This window comes from Semicossyphus pulcher, unplaced genomic scaffold, assembly GCF_022749685.1.
Source record: "Semicossyphus pulcher isolate SPU_LCO1_2020_fin unplaced genomic scaffold, fSemPul1.0.p SCAF_20, whole genome shotgun sequence".
Taxonomy (NCBI): Eukaryota; Metazoa; Chordata; class Actinopteri; order Labriformes; family Labridae; genus Semicossyphus; species Semicossyphus pulcher.
The window spans coordinates 1,928,671-1,943,782 of record NW_027211694.1 but is presented as its reverse complement, the minus strand read 5'-3'; the positions used below and the strand labels follow the sequence as shown (position 1 = coordinate 1,943,782).

General features: G+C 41.2%; 1 protein-coding gene across 1 annotated transcript in view; it reads right to left on the bottom strand.

Moving 5' to 3' along the window:
• LOC138599584 (thyrotropin-releasing hormone-degrading ectoenzyme-like) overlaps positions 1–15,112 on the bottom strand; it is a 182,802-nt gene that overhangs the window by 53,785 nt on the left and 113,905 nt on the right. Inside the window, exons 6-8 of the mRNA XM_069671317.1 lie at positions 13,146–13,259; positions 2,835–2,972; positions 2,268–2,333 (exon numbers count right to left, since the gene is read on the bottom strand). Coding sequence (XP_069527418.1) covers positions 2,268–2,333; positions 2,835–2,972; positions 13,146–13,259 — 318 coding nt within the window. The remainder of the gene's footprint in view (positions 1–2,267; positions 2,334–2,834; positions 2,973–13,145; positions 13,260–15,112) is intronic.

Genomic DNA, 15,112 nt, shown 5'->3' with positions numbered 1-15,112 from the left:
CATATTGCGATTTGGATTACATCTGTCCCGTCACTGTTATTCACGTGACGGTCGGTTTGTTTGATGTGTTTGCAGAGAGAAGACGAAACGAACTACTGAACAATGTTTTCCCAAGATGCTTTTTATGCAGCTGATGACTGAAACTAATGTTCTTAGTAGGTAGTGTGTTGTAACACTCAGCACACTGTACACACACACACACACACACACACACGCACAGTTCTCTCTCTGTGTTCTGCTGCTGCTTCAGCACAGTTTTATATAGACTCAGTTCTCAGTGTGTTCCAGGTCACTGACAGTTTCTGCAGTAAAATCAGGACAGTGTGTGTGTGTGTGTGTGTGTGTGTGTGATTCTTGCTTATGTCCATGACTGTATTCAGAACTAAATCTATATTTAACCCACTTTAACCTTACATCATGTTTCATCATGTTTAAACTAACTGCCAGCTGATTTCCTCCAGTTTGCTGGATGAAAAGCTTCTTGGCTGTAAATAAATAAAGTTCTTATCAGTTCTTCTGCTCTGATGTTTCATAAACTTTCACATGGACCACCAGAGAGCCAGCGAGCAGCTACATACCTAACTCTTTCTGACACTAACACCACTGATGTTGTTATGTTCTGGATGTTTTAGTGCTTAAGGTCAATAAAACAAATGCAAGAATGTTTTGAAATTCCAACAGCGTCCAAGAAGATGATTTTGTCCCCACAAACAAAGTTTCTGCTTCCTCTTTGATTCATGTTTCATCACCGTGTACAGCAGCCAACTCTGCTCTACTCCACCACGAATCAATTTACCCAATTCTACTTTGAACTTGTTCCTGAGTAAACTGAGGGAAGTAAAAACATCATTTCAGGGACGTTAAAGTCCCTCATTTCAATAAAATGTCATTTTGAAACGCGCTGCCTTCTGGAGGCGTTCACTTTCTAATGGGGGAGATTTGAGAAAAGGTTTGTAATCTTATGTGTTGATTTTTCATCGTCTCATTCCACCGTTTTTAAAACGTATTTAAATTTGACGAGTTTAATCCAACAGAAGAGAACTGATTAAATATTCAAGACTTCCCCGTCTGAATTTGACTCCCTGCAGCATGAAACAGGAGATGAACTGATCTGAACTCTTTGAACTCCTCAAATTAACACATTGTTATATTTGCTTATTGTTACGTACTTTTTTGGAGTAAGTGCTTTACATCACTAAAATCTGTACAACCACGATCTCGGATCCCATCAGCTACAGTCTCTGACTGACAGACGATCTAGCCTCTCTTAAATTCTGTATATTCCCTAAAATGTATAATAGCTAAAGGTTATGTAAGTTTTGTAAGTTATGCTGTAGCTACTATGGTTTTTATTTTTGGTCATTTTAAACACAATTACATAGATCGATAGATCGACAGATACTTCCCGAGGGAAATGTAGGCATCCAGTAGCTTACAAGACATATGGAATCATACGTCTGTCAACCCAACCCAATAATAACATTAGAGACAAAAAGAAAATAAAGGCCATTAAAATTACAACTATACACTGCAACACTGAGTAGTGGCTGTATGCAGGTGCAGTGCAGATGTGTGGAGTGAGCGTTAAAGTGTCATGATGCTTTGAGTCCTGGTGTGAATTTTGTTTTTTATAATCTCCCTTTTCACCTGTGTTCACACGTATAGAATGACATCATCAAACGTACAACGTGGTGACATTAAGTTCAGCAGCCTGAGCTTTCAGCTGCAGAAACAATTGTTGTTCAAGCTGTTTTATTTATTTTAGATCGATTTAAACATGACAGATAAAAAGCAGTCCCCTCGTAACCACCAATGGGACGTCCTCTTAAAACTTAAACAGCTCAACAAATAAAAAATTGGATTTTTGTTGTCTGGTGGAACGGGTTACCTGCTCGTGTCCTGTGAACCTGTGTGCTCCAAAAGTAGCTGTGAAAAGTTAACAGTTTGTTCCCTCCTGGAGAAAATGCCTGTGTCCAATGTGAATGCAGGTCACTTACAGTGCATTGTAATACTGAAAGCATAAAAACAAGAAGGAGAACCTCCACTCAAACTGGCCCTGCAGCCAAATCCACTTATTCACTGCCCGTCTTTAAACTCAGTGTGCTCCACACATTCAGGGTTTAGCCAAAAAAGGGCTAAACACACACGCGCAGAGCTTCTGTCTCATGGTGACAAATCATTTTAAAGCCAACCCCAGCAGTCCCTGTGGTCCTCAGATAAATAAACCTTTTGTTTACACAGCTGGACCTGCAGGAGGATGAACTTACATTGAGTCCTTTCTGGAACAGCGACTGTCCCATCACGTTAGCCAGCATCCGGATCAACGCCGCCCCCTAGAGACAGAGACACACACTGTCACTCCGAATAATGACCGAAAACATGCTCCAATCAATTTATCTAACTTGACCTGCTGTGATCGGAGGATTAGCTTGCACAGGCGAAGTTGCTTTGCATTTAAGCTTTTGAGATACGTTGTGAACTTTGACCCACGTCAACCAAATGTGAAGACAACGGAAGAGCCAGAGATTCCAAAATGGAGCTAGATATTGAATTCACCGTCTTGCACATAACAAGTTGTTATAATATTGTTTGTCTATCAGAGGAGTTTAAATGTGGCCCTTCAAGAAAGTGTTTCATTTTTTATTCCAGTGAGCCGTTAAGCTAGCTCGCACAACCACCTTGGCCATAATGACAAAATTCAGCATGTTACTGGTTTGCTAGCAAGTTTACCTGTTAGCTAGCAAGCCACAAAAGCTAGCCAGCTATTCCTGAAGTTATCACTTGGTCACCACATTTCATGAGGATTCATTCATTTGAATTTGGCAGGCACTTGCTTTTTTGTAGGCGATCCAGTCAAAGACTCTGTCGATGTCCGTCGCCTGCTCTACTTCCTGGGAGATCGGATGGGAGGAGCTCAGGCCATCCAATAGCATCACCTCGTGGAGGACGTCAGTCAGGAAACGTTGCTTCTCCTGAAAACACAACATTCGTTTTTGTCACTTAAAAGCTACAAAACAAAATTGATTAAGGATCAAGGTCCACGTTAACACGAAACTCCTGTGCTGCAAGGTAAAATGACTCACTCCGGTGAAGAGAGCAACCTAACGGCTGTTTCAGGTTTCAATAAAGGTATCTTACTCTTTAACAAAAAGGTCTATCTAGGTAGGACGCCTTTTCGTGATGTTGACAGACACTTAGAATAACTTTTATGGACACACTTTGATCGGACACATTTTACGTTGCCGTCACTACTGCCTGTTTTGCAGCGGCTGGCTAAAGCAATCAACTTGAGCAAATATTAAAACTATTTTATACTTTTTTGGGACTTAGACCCAGAACTATCTTTAAAATGAGCCCAGGTTTAATGCATCATGTTTACCCTTTCACCCAAAATATAGATAAACTGCATGTCCCCATATGGTTGGTTGGTCCCCACAATGCGGGCATAAAAACAGGTTATTGTCCCCACAATTATTGGTACCTCTATAGTGATTTAAAAAAAATATTAACTTTGTTCTGGTTTTCTCTCCGTCCTTCCTACATAAAACCATGTTTACAACCCTAAAAATAGGCAGCCAAATATTTGTCCCCATATGGGACGTGGGTCCACACATTGTGGGTGTAAAAACAGGTTCTTGTCCCCACAATGATACCTCTCCATATGGGACGTGGGTCCACACATTGCTGGTGGGTAGTCCCCAGGATATGACTAAGACTCTTCATTGTTATTTTTGGAAACTGGGGTTTGCTTTGGTGTTCTTCCAGCTAAGCCCTCGACAGATTTCAGTTAAATAATTAAGTGTGCAAAACAAAGTCAGTCAACAAATTGTCATTTAGTGGAACAGTTGGTTCAGTAAACAAAGGTTTAGTTGTGTAATCAGAACGGATAATCTTTGTTTATTGAAGTCTTTGCTGTTCATTCACTGTCCTTGTAATTTCTCTTTGTTTTCTTTCCTTTCCCATTCATCCATTCTCCTCGTCTCCTAGTTTCATCCCCTTGTTTCCTTCTCTTATTTCCTTCCCTTAATGTTTTCATTATTGCTTCTGTGCTTTTCCTTTTCCTTCCTTATCTTTCATTCTCTCTATGTATTCTTTTCTACTTCATTTCTCGCTCCCTTTTCCTTTTCCCTCCTTTTTATTTCCTCTCCGTCTTTCCTCCCCTCTACTCATCCATCAGTGTTTGCTCTCCTTGTCCGTCTCCGTTCTCTTTGTTTCCTCTCATTACTCCTCTCCCTCTTTCTTCTCCTTTCTTCTCCTCGCCGGCGCTCCTGGTTTCACGGTTTTAATAGACATCTGCAAACATGTTGAGCTTTAACGAGCTCTGTCTAAATTACCCCTGGGATCAGGCTAAATCCGGAGAAGTGCGGCTCTGTCTAATTCATGGATTACAGTGTTTACTATGGAGATTTGGTTTTAATGAACCTCCATCTTGTTAAGCAATAGAATTGTTGGCTTATTAACTTTTAGTCGTTAAATGAACAGAATGAAGAGGGACTTCTTTAAATTAACAGTTTCTTCTGGGATCTGGCTAATTCTTGGTCCAACGTGGGCCTGTGTAATACATGGATTAAATTTGTTTATTAAGTAGATATTGTTTTAATGAATCTACGTCTAATTATACAAAAGTTTCTTAAGATATTACAGTTAAAAGAACATTTTGTCTGCTGGTATCAGGCTACGTCTTGGCAGACGTGGCTCAGTCTATGTTGACTTGAATCACATTTTCATCCTGTTAAACAATCATTTAAATTTTATGTAACACAAACAGAAAGTGTTGAAAGCAGTGAGCCTTCTGTTGTTCAGATACTGGGATGTTTCCTTCGTGCCTGAAGGTTGTTGTAATGTAATCTAATACCTGGCGAGAGAGTGGTGGAGTGAGGCTTAATCTCATTGACTGTACATTAGCAGCTATCTAAAATTGCTGCTCGGGCCCGGGATAATCCCTGGCTGATCCCTGCTTGGTCCAGACTCCGGGTTGGTATGTGAACGTTTTACAACGTAAGTGGAAACCAGTAGCAATGCTTTAGGAGGTGGAGTGATCATGGATGTTGACAGGAACTTTTAAAGTTATACTTGTACACTAAAGCAATCTAAAGTATGTTCTGCAGGTCGATGACCGAAAGCCTCGTGCTGCACTGTGTTGCATCGGAGGGAATACAATGGGTTAAGTTTTTCGCCATTTCAGAAAGACAGTATGAGTATGTTTTTATTGTTCTGTGCTTGTTCTTGTTTTATTTACTCTTCAAGCATCGCTTTTTCAAATCCATACCCGTCTGTGTTCGTCATTTTTAGTGTTTGTTACTCTTAGTGTTCGTTTTTTTTATTGCACGTTTTTCAAGGCTCTCTATTCAAATTCATGTCAGCTGCTTAAAAGAGAAAATGACTTCCAGCCAGCAGAAGAGGTAATAACAGAGCAGAGAAACAGGTTCAAAATAAGTCTTTGCTGGGCCGGAGGGAACACAACCTGGATATTTTCTTTGTTTTTACCGGAGCCGGACTGATTTAGAGTTTACACACACACAAACATACAGGCTGGAAAAAGGACAGATTCAGAGGACTCGGCCGCAAATTACACAATTAGTTAATTAGTTAAATGGAACATTTGGACTGAACTGAAATGACTCGTTGTGAGAGCAAAAAATCAGACTAAATGAGACATCAGCTCTAATTAACAGAGACATTAAGTCACCTGAAGGGGGGAGGATGGAGAGTGGGCGGAGGCGTGCATCTGATCCATATGGTCATTATGAACCAGATGGACCCACATGTGGAGGGAGGGCTAATAGGGCAGCAGTCGGTGTAAACACTAACACACACAGATGGGAGGGACGGTGCTGCGTTCAGGAGCAGCTGCTGAACTTTTAAACGTCTGCTCATCTCTTCACTGCGTCCTCCTTCACTTCCACACCATCACTCCTCCTCTCCTCCTCCTATCCTAAACTTTATTTGTCCTCACATTAGAGCCATGGACAGTGACAAACTTTATTAATTTGCAAAATAGTTGGAATCTCGGGTAAATGGGCAACTGCATATGCAATTTTGTATCCTCAGACAACATTCAATCTGTGTTCTGCCCTGGCAGTGGTGCGATCTCTGCAGCAACTCTAGTCACTAACAACTGGTTGGATGACATTGCTTTTAATTGGTTAAAACACTTATTTAACGAAGAACTCGAGTATAAACGCAGATTATGTAAAGTCATCCTTCATGGTGGTCGGCGAAAGGAGTACCCCAGGGATCTATTCTGGGGCCCTTTCTGTTTATAAACTAGTATTGCCACAAAATTAGAAAAATTAATCTCTATGCTGACGAAACAATTAGAGAGACACGCTCTTTTACATTTACAGGCTGCTTTTAACTCATCCATCAAGCTCTGGTTGGTCTCAAACCAAAGCTGAGACCCCTGAAAAACCAAGTACACTTTATTCTTAAGACAAAACATTGACCTCATGGATTCTACTGCTTCCACATTAAACTATGTAGACACTGGACATATCCAACATTTACTTGGTTATCTGGCTAGATCGCGATCCGTCTTTCAGATCACATTTCAAATTTAAGCCTCAAACTTGTTTTCTTTCTGAGTAATTTGTTCTTTACTTGTGTTGTTGCAGGGCACCTCTGGAAAAGAGATGAAAAAAATTAAAGTAAGACCGAATAAAAAGTCATAGTTAGGAGATCCCCTTTGGTTTCATTTATTTTATTGACTCAGTGTCACCAAGGTCCCTTATCCTCCTGTAGCTCCCCTCTGTTGTTGTCATTTGTAAACTGAAGATAGAGAACAATCAATCTGGCAATAAATAACTTTAACTACCAGATTCCATCTGGTTTTATGTTTCCCTCCCTTCTCTCTGGAGAGCTGCGATGTAACTGGTGTATAAACACTGTGGGCAGTGTTGCAAATCGCTGAACACGGCTGTTTAAAGAACGGGCTGAATATTTTTAACAAATCCTGTGAGAACAACAAAACAAACAACACAGTCCCTGAATAGTTTCTGTCATCATCAAGTCTGTACGGAAGCCCTGAGAGGCCAGTGTGAAAAAAAGAATCTGTTTTTTAAGTCTCTTATCTGATATTGTTTCGTGCTCTGTTTATGACTTCATGAAGTTTGTGAGAGCATAACCTTTCAATATTCCTTGTTTTGTTTTTTTATCTGCTAAAACAGGTTAAAAAAAGGACAAAAGTAAAAGTTGTTTAAGTTGCTTTTTATCCATCTGTGAAGTTAGGTGAACAAAGAATAATACGTTTGTTATTTATGTATTCATTTGACTTTTTAAAGTATTTACGACGTTAGTTAAGTTCCTATTAGTTTCATGTATTAAACAGGCGGAAAAACAGTTTTGACAAATGAAAAAAAAAAAGATTTTTTAAGATTATTTAAATTTTTTATTTTTCCAGCAGTGAACACAGTTCTAGCAGATAAATACATTTCTAAGTCACAGTTATAAGAGTTGTGTTTTTGCACTGTAGTCAGAGACAGCTCCAGTTGTGAGTCTTTATGAGTTTAGAATTGGCTTTATAAAGCTGGAGCCTGTTTCTCATCACTGAAATCATTCGGGCTGTTTTAAAACATTTGCCCTTGTCAGCCACCGTACAGTCTGAACTTGGACCTTACAGTCTCTGACTGCAAACACACTCTGAAAAATGTTCATACAGCATCTCATCTGGTTGTGTGTCCACATCTGATAGAGAGAGAGAGCGTAGAGGAGAAGCCGAGTATTGATTGTCCTTGGCTCTTTAACATGAATATTTCATATTTTTCGATTTGAAGTCTATTTGTTTCACACAGTTATCTGCTGGTTGACATTTACCTCTGACCTGCTTCCCTCTGCCTCGCTCTCTCTCTCTCTCTTTGAATTCAGCACTGATAAAAATCTGTCACGCTGTTGGTGTGTTGTGCAGAAGTTAAAGAAGAGCTCCCATTTTTAAGTTACAGAAGTAATAAAGCCGTGCTGTTACTCCTTTTGTTTCTGTTTTACAAGGGAAAGTACTTCCATCAAAATAACTTTGGTAATTATAAAAGCAAAATGTTCCTGGTGCAGCATGGACGTAAAATTTTTTTCCTTATAATTACAAAGATTAATCTCTACGAATGCACTTTATCCTCATAAAACAAACATCTTGTCCTTGCCCTTTATCCTTGTTAAACAAAAAACCCTTCTAGGCAATTAAATAAGTGAAGTCGTTGAACATGAATGAAAATGTGGTGAAGAAGAAGTCGATTATTTCCCCCTGAAACAAAGTGCAGTAGAAGTACAACGTTGGAGTGCAGGATCGGATCATGTCAGCCTCTCGTGTTTGTGCGGAGGTAAAGTTTGGGTCAGCCTCTCATTACCGCTCAGTGTGTCCACACAACACAAAGATTGTGTTGGTGTTCGGTCATTTACATAAAGTTAATTAAAATGAGCGGTTGTGGAAAAAGTCCCACTTTAATAATTTGTGTTTGTTTCAAAGTTCTGTCAATAGAGTTTAGGAAACGAAGCAGACTTTAAATGTTGTTATTATTCAAAGTTATTATTTTGTGGTATAATTCTTCTTCTTCATCTCGTGCTGCTTTCACTGCTCATATGTTCAGCGCGTGTTCACGTGGACCGCTGAGTGTTTGTGTTCAGTATTTATGGTCTGGCTGCAGGCTTGACTAACAGCGCTCAGGATCAATATTTCTGCACACGCTCTCTGTGACCATCAGATAAAGTACAAGGTCCAGTAATGGCTCCATTAAGCACCAATGATTCAACATGACAGAAACAGAAATGTGACTTCTTGTTTATAGTTTTTATTTGCTTTGTAAGAAGTCAGCTGTGACTCTGCTGAGCCTCGTGCACTGCTTCGGTTTGTGAGCGGCTGCTTTTCATATTTAGTCACTTTATATGAAATAAAACAGAAGTTACTTTTATTTTGTACAAACACAAACAAACCTTTCATTATTTATCACTGCACGGTCTTATTATATTTTAGCTTCTGTTTTAAGTCTTTAGATCTTATCTTCACTTTGCTCTTTAATGTTTTATAATGTGTTTCTTTGCTGTTGTTGTTTAGTGTAACGCACTTTGAATTATCTTGCTGCAGAAATGTGCTTCATAAATAAACTTGTTGGCCTTACAGAGGCCTGCGCGAACAAGTGAACTCAACATACCCCGGGTATCTTTTCTTTCTATCCTTTTATTGCCACCCGTGTTTATTGTCTCATTTTATTACTTTACTACTTTTTTAATTAGCCCGTCTCCTGAGCTGCTGTAACAGCTGCTTAATAAAAGCTTATCTTATCTTTTGATTATCTTTTGCTAATCTGGTTAAAAGATGACTGCGATCACATAAAAGGGGCGGAGCTTGCAGCTTGTGACAGATAAAAAACATGGACAACTTTACCGACAGCAGAGCGGCACATTTTATAAACTTAGACCAACTTATAAAACGAGACAAATATTACAAATTAACTCATAATTCAGGCTTAAAGTAACAAAACATCACTGCTCAGTCATCTGACTCTATTTACATCTGAGTATTCCATTAAATACACAAACAGATTTATGGATTAAATAAGGACGAATATAAACATAACCCGGAGCAGTAAGCGGGCTACAAGTGGAATCTTTACTGATTCAATCAGTCTGAGATATTCTTTGTGTGTTTGGCCAAAATCATCCCACAACGTTTTAGTGTCATGTCATTTCTCGGAGACAGGGCCCGACGTAAACAACGTTTATCCCAATGAAACATTTTATTTTCCGATCATTTCTCAGACGTGTGTGTGGCTGTAAACATCGCAGAAGTCTCTGAATGTTGGTATCAAATGAACGTGACCTCTTTTTAAGCCAGTTTAAATATTTAAACGAAGAAGGATCAACTTGTTGCTGAAGTAGATGTAAAGGATTGATACGGTGCAGCCTGATTGGTTGAATGATTGATTGGCGTAACAACAGACACGTCTGCCGTTTCTTCTCCCCGCAGCGCTGCGACTCTCCGCAGACGGAAACAGCTTTTATATTTAATAAATAAATGAGTCTATCAGGAACAGACCGTTTTATCATGCTTGTGTTTGCAACTGGAGAAACACTTTGTTTCTATTAAAGCATCCAGCCGAGCAGAACCGCAGGAACAGGGATTTAGAAATGCCATGTCGCTCAGAAGCAGGCCGTGTGTGCGTGCGGGAGATAAGGTGTTTTAGCTGTAACACGTTCCGTATTGGAAGTACATCACAGCGTACTTCTGCAGAGACAAAGCAGGAACAAGTGTGTGTGAGTGTGTGAGCTGTAATTTAAAGTTCTGCAGCGTCCGATGCTTCTCACAGACGTCCCCTCTCTCTGTCTCTCTCTGTCTCTCTCTCTGTCTCGCTCTCTCTCTCTCTCTCTCTCTCTGTCTCGCTCTCTCTCTCTCTCTCTGTCTTCGGGAGGATTCGGAGCTTTCTGAGTAAATTTGAGGAGGAATTGATTTTTAATTTCATTGTGTTTTGAGCGGACTCTCCCTCTGCATCAATTTGTCGGCCAACCCGAGCAGAAAAAAACTGCGGCTGGATCCTACAGCTGCAGATCCAGGCTGAATGTGATCCGCTGAACTGCAGGGAGACACTTTTAGAAGAGGACGAATCAGATATCGATCGGAGCGAGTGGAGGAAGCTGGAAGAGGTCAGGAGGCGAGATCGGAGTCACGACTTCCTCCTCCTCAGACGCCTGTTTTAACTCTTTTGTTTTGCACGCACAGTTTGTCCAAACAGTCCGACAAGTTATGTAAAGTTTTATACAACGATGAGATGCTCGACAGCAGATGGATTTTTAGGGTCTAACTCCTCTATTTAAAGGTGTTCTTCTCACCACATCACCAAAACAAACCAGGAACGTTCACCTCAAACTGTTTGCACCGCAGCCTGATGCTTCTGCGTGCTCTGAGCCATCGAGCTCCACTGTTCAAAAACTGTTAAAACACATCAGTGAGGCTCCCCTCCATCACCATGAACACACTCTGTGGTTTATTTACTCTCTCACACACACGCTCACCGTCCTGCTGCCCAGAACACTCACCACAGCGCCAAATGCCAATTAATCCACACGTTAAATAGACTTCTGCAGCTGTTGTAAGAAATGAAGAAGCCTGAACCGTTCTCAAAATCAGGGAAGGATTCTTAAACGTCTGATGCTACCTCCTTAAATCTCAGACTGTTCCGATTCCCAGGATCCAACGGATTCTAGCGAGGACCGACTCCTTCATTCGGAGAATTTTCAAGGAGACGTTGCATTTCTTCTGCACCCAGAATCCTTTGAGCACCGTCTTTAAACATGCGAGTAAACTCTGTTATTTCTCCTCTGCAGTCTGAAAAAATCTGAGGCGAGAAATCGACAATTTAGTGTCTGATTCTTCATCATATTTGAGCTCCGAGGCCGAAAGTAAAAGATTTTCCAACTTTGCAAGAAAAAGGCTCTGATGCGTTCTGTACACATTTCTTTTTTGCCGATTTCAATACTGATATATTCACGTTTTTTTTGGAGTTGATATCATGCCTACTCTTATTGTAGTGGCCATAAACTGCCATACCGCAGACATCTTGCACAAAAGGTTGTACAAAAGGTCACGTGTCTGATCACTCACGTTTCTGAGCGCACCCTGAATGCAGCATCCCCCAAAAACACGGCAGTGAGGGAGACGTGCCCGGACTTGTTTCCTGCAGCTACTACAGAGACATCAGTGATCACCAACGGACTCTTTCTATCGCGTGTGCGTCCATGAATATGTGAGTCAGTTTGACACTGATGTTTATGTTACTCTCTGTTAGCATCGGCGTTGGGTGTGACTGTATTTTCAGCATGTTGTTCAGTGAGCTAAGGAATGTGAGCGAAGCTCGTTAAGAGTTGTTAAAGTTGTGTAACTTCTCTTCATTGACTCGAGTTTCTGTGACTTTTACTCTTTATTAGTATATTGTTGAGAACTTTGCACAGGCAGTGCGCGCACACTCACGGTGAGTTAGTGTCGTAGCATTACGTCTTTTTCAGGGATTCATCGAGCATTAAGGCAGATTTAAAGCGTTGAATAAACAAATTTTGAACACACAAGTAGTTTCTTGAATTCTCGCCTAAAAGAGCAGACACACTAAATGTCCGTGTAGAAAAGAATCCGAACAATACTCCCCAAAAATATCCTCCTTCTACTCTGATGCAGCTTCTTTGTGCTGAAATTTAAACAGCAACATTCAGCTGTCGGTTTCATTCCATCTCCACCTCACACACACACACAACAGAGCTGGATGAGGTTTTGTTTAAATGACTCAAAGTGTCCCAGTTCCTCTGGATTATCCTCAGACCTCTCTGTCAACAGTTTCCAACAGGGATTATCTTCTGCTGAAGTGTGAACGCCACAGACTCGTCCACAGAGAGGGCCACGCTTAAAGTCTGACTTTTATTCCACATAAAGGTGGAACAGGTCTTTCTCTGTGTTTTAAACCTTTATTCTAAATCACATTCACAGCTGATCGACTGGAGACTCCAGCTGACTGACCTGAAACCACGAGAGGCCAAAAACATGAAATTTCATGAGAGAACAGACGGAGCGCTGGAATATCTGAAAGCACCTGAACACACCTGAACTGAGGCTTCATTTCCTGTTAGTCTGGAATAAAAGATGGAAGTCCTCTCATCAAATAATCAGAGAGAGATTCACCTCACAGAACAGGACACACAGATTCTCTGTGTGACACACCTGGAGTTAGAATGTTATTAAGTTCACTTTAAGCTTTAATTATTTGGACTGACACGTGTAAGGCTTGTTTGAATCTGTTGAAGCTGAACAACAATTTGTCAAGAAGTGTCAGCGAGAAATAAAACATTGATTCAAAGCTGAGGTAAGAGTTTAAAAAGAAGAGGTTTCTGATTCTCTCCTGCTGTCGCCCGTAAAAAAAAGACCTAAACACATTAAAAATACGATAAAGCTAAAAAAGAAAACAACAATTAACTGACTGTTTTTATTGTTCTAACTTTCTAAGCACACTGATGTTGAAAACCGGCTATGAAATGTAACGAGTGACAAACATATGAATACCTCGTTCTCTGAGACATGCACATATGGACTATGTCCCGTCATGGAGAGAGATAGTCTCTTTACTCAGAGAACCGCGGTTACAGCGTAACCAAGCGATTTGAAGACATGTTTCACTCACCATGTTCCACTTGGGGAAGAGGAAGTCTGTGCCGACGTACTCGAAGAAGTGAGCGAAGCCTTCTTTCAGCCAGACGTCCTCCCACCACACCGGAGTCACCAGATCGCCGAACCACTGAAACACACAGAAGAAGAAACACGTTCAGAAAACTCCGAAAGGATTCTGGTTATTTGTTTTAAAGCGACGAGCAATCAAAGCAAACAGGTTCAAGCTGAGTTTTCAAACCTGTTAATGATCCACACAGAGGAGGCCGGCTGTCCAACATGTTAGGAGCGAGACTCCGGCCATGTTGGAATCAGTCACTCTTAAACTGATTACATTTACTGTCCGTCATTAAAATTCTGCTCTATAAAGTAACGCAAGATATCCAACAATGGAAATGGATCAAACACAGCTCAGTGCTTGAATATTTTTAGCAGATAAACACCATTACAGGCCCCTCATGTAATGTTGATTATGCGTCCACTGAATGCTAAGATTAGCATCCTTAGCATGCTCCCAATGTAAATGCCAACATGCTGACTTTTAATGGTGTAATGTCCACCATGTTCTCCATCATAGTTTAGCTTGTTAGCATGCTAACATTTGCAGATCACAACTTCGCAGTTCAGTTGTCTTGTATTGAAATGTGTTCTGAACTGATTTAATAATCAGGTCTAGCTTTTAATTAGCACTGAGCATGGAGCGTAGCTGAGGCTTATGGGAAGTGTTGTTGTTTGGCAAATACGCCATTTTTTATTCTGACCAGATAACGATGTTGGATAAAAAGTCAGAGAACCACCAAAGTTGTTCCAAATCATCGTCTGGGGAAGATGAATGTTTGAACCAAGTTTCTTTGGAATCCATCCAACAGCTGTTGAACAGTTTCACCCAAAACCTCAAGATGGCGCTGGAGGAAAAGTCAGAGGAGAACCAAAGTCATGGGGAGTCGTCCTCTGGGAGCACGAATGTCTGTGCTGTTCATAACAATCCGTCCTGTAGCTGTTGAAAGATTCCAGTCTGGACCAGCAGAGCGACACTCCCATCCCAAGAGCCGAAGCACGACTGGGCCAAAGCTGAAGAAGCCACAGCAGCCGCTGAATGTTAATTCTACACAATGTTGGAGACAATGAAAATTCATTAAATCCAGAACCAGTCCAAGTTTAAGTGGGGACTTGATGCTCCTGGAGGTCTGACTCCGCCTGATGATGCCAAACAAACTGGAGGCCAGCAGAGCGTCTGTCCCGCTCCGACTTAATGAAGCAGGTCGTGTTCATCAACAACACCGGAGGGCAACCGGCAACGTTGCTTAGAAAGTGTGACAAAGGCAGCCGTGGGTTTGGCGCTGATTTATAGGGCAGGCTGACACCTGATTGGACGGCGAGTCTTTTCCCAGGCTGCCTCAGAGTCTCTTCAGGGTGCAGAAACAGACGAGGCTAATAAAAGCAGCGCACGTAGAAAATAGACTGAACTTTGCTGATAGTGAAACGTACGGCCACGAGAGGAATCCATGCGGGCCCCGGCTGTTTCCTGGCAACACAGCCTGAATGAAAACGGTGTAACGTTTGGGAACAAATGTGTGTCCCTGCCAGCTTTGTTTCAGAGTCTGAACGCTGCCTTTAAACCTTCAGCTGCTGCGCGGATGGCTGAGGATCTTAAAACAGAAAAGTTTGCCTCTGAATTCACTTTAAAGCATCATTAAAGCCCCCGTCTGCACACACTGCAGTTTTCACAGCTCAGCACAGTGTGTGTGAGAGTGTGTGTTTCTGTACATATTGGCAGTGCTCAGTGTTTCTGCTGCAAATTGTCCTTCAGCTCATCAAAGTCAGAATGGTAAAGCAGAGAGCGAGTGAGGCCTGTGTGTGCGTGTGAGGTGTTCGAGTCCTATTGGGATCATTCCGCCTGCAGTTAAAACAAGTCAGGTTTAATTATAGTAGCCTGAAGTCACAGCTCTGTCCACATGAAGCATGAAACAAGCTCACACCAAC